General features: G+C 41.7%; 1 protein-coding gene across 1 annotated transcript in view; it reads left to right on the plus strand.

The window, feature by feature from the left end:
* Positions 1-6,501, plus strand: part of LOC308298154 (protein NLRC3-like) — a gene marked incomplete at both ends in the record, with an annotated part of 44,931 nt that extends 38,430 nt beyond the window's left edge. The window contains 2 exons of the mRNA XM_080741710.1: positions 3,543-3,716; positions 6,495-6,501. Of these exons, the coding sequence (XP_080597836.1) occupies positions 3,543-3,716; positions 6,495-6,501 (181 nt within the window). The remainder of the gene's footprint in view (positions 1-3,542; positions 3,717-6,494) is intronic.
* Positions 6,502-7,695: the final 1,194 nt, after the last annotated feature.

Raw genomic sequence — 7,695 nt, forward strand, 5'->3', positions numbered from 1 at the left:
ATTATTATCATTATTATTTGTACTTTTATGGACTTCAGTGGGACCAAACTGGACGATTCAACCATGGAAATGATCTCTGCTGTTCTAAAGAGTCCACGTTGTGGACTGCAGACCCTAAGGTAAGAATTTACCACCATTAGTTGTGTTTAGTGGGGGTTAAAACACAACTAACCCCCACTGATTAGTGGGGGTTAGGGTTACTTAAGCATAAAGTGAATGGCAAAGTGAGTGTAACGTCGTTTAACGTTGTTAAATGCAATCAGATAGGACTTTTCTGTTTGGATATATGGGCTGTCAAGGCCAGAAAGTATGTTGTTGTCACTCAGTAGACATTCCTGCATAACTTCCTGGTATGATGATGATGTCACGCACATTCCCTCTATAGTTATAACAACACAGATCTTCCACAATTGTTTAGTAAAAGTAATGGAAATAAAAACTGATGTACTGTATGTGATTATATTTTATTTGATGAAATATTTTTCAATCCATTTTCTTCATATAAATCATTAGTATTATTATTATGTTCACATGTATCTAACTGTCTGCCTGTCTGTGTTGTTTTTGTTGACGATAAGAACCTGATTTCGTTGACGCCCTTGTTTCATACCGAGACGGTGACGAGATAAACCAAGCTCGCTGATGGCTAGATGTTTGTGTGATTTCTGTTGACAGCTATTAAAACAGCTGATCTACAAGCTCGTACTTTTTGGTGCCAAAGGGTGGCGCTATATGACATGTTGTGGTGTCACTTCATCAGTAGGGTTCATTCTTTAGGGAGCATCAATGTGCTCCATAAGTTTCATGATAATCCTCACATTCGATTTTCTCACATCATATGTGACAGTGAAGATTCTGACCTAATGGTGGCGCTAGAAGAAAGACTATTTGGGGAGCATGAAGGTTCACAGTCTTTATTTATATTATTCTTTTCAATACATGCTGTTTATGTTGTTTATGTAAGCTCTCAATGTGCGACTTATTGTGAGCTTGTAGATCTGCTATTTTGGCTGAATGTTCAGCCCAGAAAAGGGTCATTGGCCATGTGGTGGCGCTCTACCTTACACAATTTCTAACTAGATAGAAGATCTCTCAGTTAAAGACGCACTTCAACGGAAGTTCTCCACTTGCTCCACTTCCTTATGGTGACGCAGTTCCTAGTGAAACGGTCCAGGAATGAGGGACAGCGCTGGGAGGAATGCGATTTGACAGTCAAAAAGTAGGCGGGCCATAACTAATTGAAGACATTAATATGTAAAGATGAGAGGGCTGACGAACAACGCTGAGTCTCACAGCGTCTCTCCCATAGACTGACAAGGCAGCAGGGACAGAAACAATTTTGTGTTCATAGGAGATGAAAAGTCGGCCGCGACTTGTGACTGGCTGAACCGGAGGCAAGCCAGCGCAACACACTGGCTTCGCTGTGCGGGGAAGACGAACGGGGAGGCTGGGGAAGGGGGGAACAACGCGAACCAGCAGCTCGCGGGGGGGGGGATGGGGGGGCTGAAGTTGAAGTAGTTGAAGTTGACACAGGCACCTGTCAATCATTCTGACCTCACAAATTATTAATTAGAGTTAACGTAGCCTACGCCATAACACATTACGTTTTTGTTTAGGGGCTGTACTTGGGACTGTAATTGTCTTGTTATAATACACAACACAGGATTTTTTTTTTTTTTTTTTTTACTTCTTTGCCATCTACTATTAGGTATGGCCATATTATCAGGGGTGCACAATAACTTTTTGGGACTAGTACTCAGGGGAGCACCTGGAGATGTTGCTTCATGCGCACCCTATTTTGCCCCCTATTGTGACAGCGGCCCCACTTGATGTTGGGATCTTCAAAGTCGGCGCTCGTAAATGCATAGCAGGAAAGCCAGTGATGTCACTGAAAAAGCAACAGGTTCTCTGTCTGCCGTCTCTCCTCTGCTCTGTTAACATTATGTATCTATTCAAGTGGCAAATTAAATGAGACACACATCATTTATTTAGAAAACTAGAAGATATGTTGGCAGAGTCAGTCCATACAACATATTTGTATACATTTTTATTTAAATCAATATAGACTTCAGTTCATGCAGGATTATTTTAATATTAGGCTACCACAGTTGAATTGCAATGACTTTCTATGGGTTGCCTTGCAGTAGACCGTTCTCCCTTAACCGAAGTGGGGCCGCTGTCTCAATTGTGGGCGTGAATTTGTAGGCGCTGTGTGTCTCTATACAAATATGCCTTCTATTGGGTCATGACCTAATAGAAGGCTACAATGCAAGCGTTTCAGTGCTGATGTGCACTTGGGCGTATTTAAAATCAATGAATAGATGAAGAACTATATATATTTTTTTCCATCAGACTGCAGACTGTTCTGAGACCAACGCTACAGCATCAAAATAGATAGTCTACTGTATGATATCCAGTAGTCGCTTGTGGCAGCAAGAAACAATGAATAAATAACAGTAAAAAGAATAGAGAAAGGTCGCCGGCAATGGCCTGATTATTGCACAGTAAGCGTTTTTTTGGAGCTACAGCTCTGATCCCACAACGTTACTCCAGCCAGCATGAGAGTGAGACAGACAGATTAATTGAACTAGGCTACTCACATTATGCTGCGGAGTTTAAAGGTGATACACCATGCATTTAAAAAGTATTTATGTCATATTGTTTATGTCCCAAAAACGTTTTTCAAAAGGTTTGAGGCTAAATTACCATTTTCAGCTGCAGTACCACCTTTGGCCTGAACTGCGCCACCCCCCCAAAAATCTTTTTGAAAAAAAAAGAAAAAAAGATTTTTTTTACTTTTTTTCTTCAAAAACGGCCGTTTATGACGTCACAAGCGGCAGCAAATCTGGACAGCCTGTTTTGAGAACCCGTGGGATGCTTTTAACCTCCACCTTCCCAAAACCAGAGAAATACACAACGGTCTGAAATGGGACTTTGTGAGGATAGAAGGTGCTAGTGGGACCCCCAAAAAAGGTTTTAAAATAGGAAAAGTGAATTTTCATGGTGTATCACCTTTAAAGTGCGGTACTTCCAAAGTGTGCACGTTGTTTTCAAGTCACAGATGCATGGTGTTTAGTTAGACAAGCGTTTTCGTCATCATTACAACTTCAGTCAGTAAACATGTGTCATGGCAGCTGGGTTACAATGGATACAGACATCCTCTAAAACCGGCGGAAAATAAGATCCACTCGTATTGATTAGTCAACACTAGTTTTATTTCTTAAGTCTACTTACAGGAAGTATGTGCAGTCCGTGCAGTACAGGACACCAGAGTTGGTAAACTGACACTATAAAAAAAAGAGAAAGGGTACAGGCAGTAGTATGCAAGAGTGCTTCATTTTGTCTGATCTGCGACGCAACATTTATTTTGACCACGCATGCGCACTTGCACACCAGTTATGTTAACCCCTGCATATTATCACTACAGATATGCTCTAAAAGTGTGAAAAACATGTTTTTATTTCACTAGGTCTTTAACTTCAATGAAAGTGAATGCGGTTTAATCTGTTGGTCATTTCTGATTTTACATGTAATCTTTACAGACTTGCTGGCCGTATCCTCAAACAGACACACTGTGAAGGTGTGGCTTCAGCTCTCAGCTTTAATCCTTCACATCTAACAGAACTGGACCTCAGTGGGACCAAACTGGACCATTCATCCATGGAGCTGATCTCTGCTGGACTAAAGTGTCCACATTGTATACTGAAGACCCTAAGGTCAGACCATCATTATTTTGTATTGCTTTTGTTTTACTATTTTATTATGGGATTATAAAAGAATACTGTGTTGAGACTGTATTTTAAGAGAGTGAATAAGGTTGACATCCCCACTGACTAGAATAACCAGTAAGACTCCCTAATCGGGAGATAAGCGACCGTTGGTCGCTTATCTCCACAAATATCACAACCTCCACCTCTCACGTCATACGGGCAGCCATAGTTACACCTGGAATGTTGAATCTCCATATATGGAGATAACCTACGCATCACACAAAGTCTGAACTCACCAGCCCATACTTGGGCATGGACGACTTATATCTCCATATACGGAGATGGCCATATATGGAGATACGATGACATCACAGAGTCCACAGCTGATGATGTGGTGTGATGTCATACAATACACAAACAAGCCCTATATAAAGGGGCAATTCTCACCAGGGAAGAGAGCATTCCTCGACTCAAACCTTATCGCCAGGATCAACTAAGCTTATAGCTTATCATCACATCCAACCATCTTAAGATACTCAGCTAGTGGGGAATGCTCTCTTCCCTGGTGAGAATTGCCCCTTTATATAGGGCTTGTTTGTGTATTGTATGACATCACGCCACATCATCAGCTGTGGACTCTGTGATGTCATCGTATCTCCATATATGGCCATCTGGCCCATCTCCGTATATGGAGATATAAGTCGTCCATGCCCAAGTATGGGCTGGTGAGGTCAGACTTTGTGTGATGCGTAGGTTATCTCCATATATGGAGATTCAACATTCCAGGTGTAACTATGGCTGCCCGTATGACGTGAGAGGTGGAGGTTGTGGATTGGCAGGCAAGGAGTGTGTGTGCAAAGTTTGGCATGTCTTGGGGCAACGGTGGCGGAGATATGAGTTGGGGAAAAGTGTGACATGACGGACAGACAGACTGACTGACTGACAGACAGCCGGTGGAGGTTTTGGTAGTAAATGCGACCTGACGGTCGCAATAAGGTACAGTGACTACAATATGTGATCCATCATGGCTGCTATGGAATGATCACATCCGGTTATGTAATCATTTGACTGTCAAACTGGTGTAAACACAGACTGGAAGGTTTGCTGCTTCCTCAGCCTACCAGCACCAGCAGTCTGATCAATTATGATCACTATTGTGTCTGTAAGACTTTCAGGGTAAACAAGTCCATTACTCTGAAATGTTGCTGATAAAACCTTTCTATGAGTTATGTATTTCTTAATTATAACAACACAGATCTTCCACATATATTTAGTCAAATTCATGAAAAGTAAAACTGCTACATATTTGATTTAGAAAAAATATATTTTTAATTTGATACATTAATTAATTACATTTTCTTCGTGTAAATCATTAGTTTTAGTATTGAACATGTATTTATCCATCTGTCTTTCTGTCCAGTGTTTTTACTTTTAGAAGTGGGGGGACGCCTCATAATGCATGTGCATGCGCACAAGCACACGCATCCACGTCCATGCCCAGTACCCCGTATGATGCTGACAAGATCGTCAAGTAGTCAAATGAGAGGATTCCTCTTACAATGTTGTACATGGACATCCTTTTGTAGTTTTATAGTGCGCACAGCATAGAGGTAAACAGCCTCACTCGAGTTTTAGAGCTAGATCCTATAGCCCAAAGGGACAAGTGAGCAGAGTCTGCTCACTGCGACATTGACAGCTATTAAGACAGGTGCTCTACAAGCTCATAATGTGTTGGGACGTGTTGTGAACTTGTAGTAAGGCTGGGTGATATTAGGAAAACCGTTGATATGCGATAACGTTGTTGAATAGCTCGATATCGATATTACTCACGATATTAGTCAAAACAATTGCATTATATAATTTTTAATGTTTTTCTGCTTTGGGTCCACTGCCTGCCTAACCCAGAAAATGAATAGCATATCCATGCATGCACACAGTACACATAGAATAAAGAAATGAAATGCCTTATTTCCATTTTCCAACAATGGTTTATTGAAATAATCACACCTGGTTACAGATGGACTGCTTTTTTGCGCATGCTACGTGCATGCATATAGTGTGTCTGTTAATTGTATTCAAATGTTTAAAAGAATATTCAAATATATATATATATATATATATATATTAAATAGCAGATCTACAAGCTCACCCTAAATTTGATGTGTATTAGAGCTGGGATACTTGACCAAAAACCTGTGGGACTGATCGGTACCCGTGGGTTTGGGCTCGGGACCAGGCCCGGTTGAAGGACATCTGACGCCCTGGGCAATGTACCTATGATCATTGAATCTGTCTAGCTGTGAAAATCGCTCTCTGATGCTGGACATAGCCTTGTCAATCAGGGGGAGAAATATATCAAGCTTGTAGTTTTCTTCAGGTGTAATTGGTGGACAATCATCTTCACCCTCATAATCAAATAGTGCTGTTTTTTTTTCTCTGTCGCTGTTCTGGGAATCGAGTGGTTATTTCCACGGTGGCCTTTTCAGCAATCGCTTGTGCGTTTGTGTGTGCTTCCATGAACCCGTTCTCTCTGAAGTCCTCGAGAAATAATATGACAGCACAGATTTTGTTTAGAAGGGCTTCCATGCTGACTGTGGGACTTTGTAGTTGTTTGCTCACTTTATTTATTTGAAACAAAATGTCATGAAACACCACAACGCTCACGATAAATGGCCCCGTTATTATTTCTTTTGATAGGCTTTTGGCCCCTGTTGCCGTTACACCATCTTTGTGCTGGAGTGCATAGTCCTCCAGCGCTCCCAGTGCTATGTGAACCTCTTCTAGGTGGTAACGCAACACCTTTACTCTCTCTATATGTGATTCCCAGCGGATATCTGAGAGGGGTTTTACAGTCAGCCCAGAATCAGTCACGTTTTCCTTCAGTATTGCCCAGCGAGGAGGGGAAGAAAAGAGGTTGCATATTCTTTGAAGGATTCCAAAAAAAAGTGACATCACAAGCATCACAAACAACTAAGTTTAATGTGTGGCTGCCACAAGGCATGTAGTGTGCTTTTCTGTTGAGATCGAGGATTCGTTTTTGCACTCCCTGATTCTTGCCTTTCATGTTACTCCCGTTATCAAAACTTTGGCTCCTGCAGTCACTGATGTCGAGACCCAGTTTTTCCAGATGGCTCAAGAAAGTATTGCACAGTGCTTAACCTGTTGTGGACTCACATGGAATAAATCCAGTGAAATGCTGAGCAATAGAAACAACACCAGGCCTTTCTTCTGTTTTTGGGACACGACTCACTATGCACAAAATGACTGACATCTGTTCAATATGGCTGGTGTCAGGTGTACAGTCCAGAATCACTGAAAAATATTTTGCGTTGTGCACCTTTTCACAGATGGACTGAGAACCATCCCTCCTATCCTCACAATCAGCTCATTCTGTATGTGCTTGCTGAGGTAATGAGTGCTTATGTCACGTCTCTCGATTCTTCGCAAGTGCTCGCTCATTACTGGGTCGTGTTTAGCCATCAGCTCCACCTGTCCGAAAGAATGACCATTGGAGGGCTCGTACAGTTTGTCTCAGAGATAATTCTGCACAGCACTTCTCTCCAGTATTTTTTCTCTCTCTATTAGATCCATGTGTTGCCAGTCCACAGTCTTCATAGTAGCCATGCCAATCATGAGCGTGTGCCACGCTTCCATACAAACTGATGTCACGTTTCCCAAAGAGCAAGCAACAAAAACAGAAAACCCTATACTCAGATTTTTTGTACATTAGCCATGTTCTCTTTATTTTTTCTCCATTCTTGAGTGTAATGAAACCATAACTTTTGTTAAATCAGCAAGGAGGGGACTCGAATATTTTGTGGGAAACTATAGTCCATAATTTGCTCTTAGACTCTTTTAACGAGCTCTGTCCTGACAGAGTCAAAGATTCGTTTTAGCCAAAATGCGGGGTCATCAGAGTCTGACTCTGACCACCCAGTGCTGCTGCTGCAGTCTCTGTCTCACTGTCACTCTCTTTTTCACCTTC

This window comes from Nannobrachium achirus (assembly GCF_963921795.1).
Source record: "Nannobrachium achirus genome assembly, chromosome: 14".
Taxonomy (NCBI): Eukaryota; Metazoa; Chordata; class Actinopteri; order Myctophiformes; family Myctophidae; genus Nannobrachium; species Nannobrachium achirus.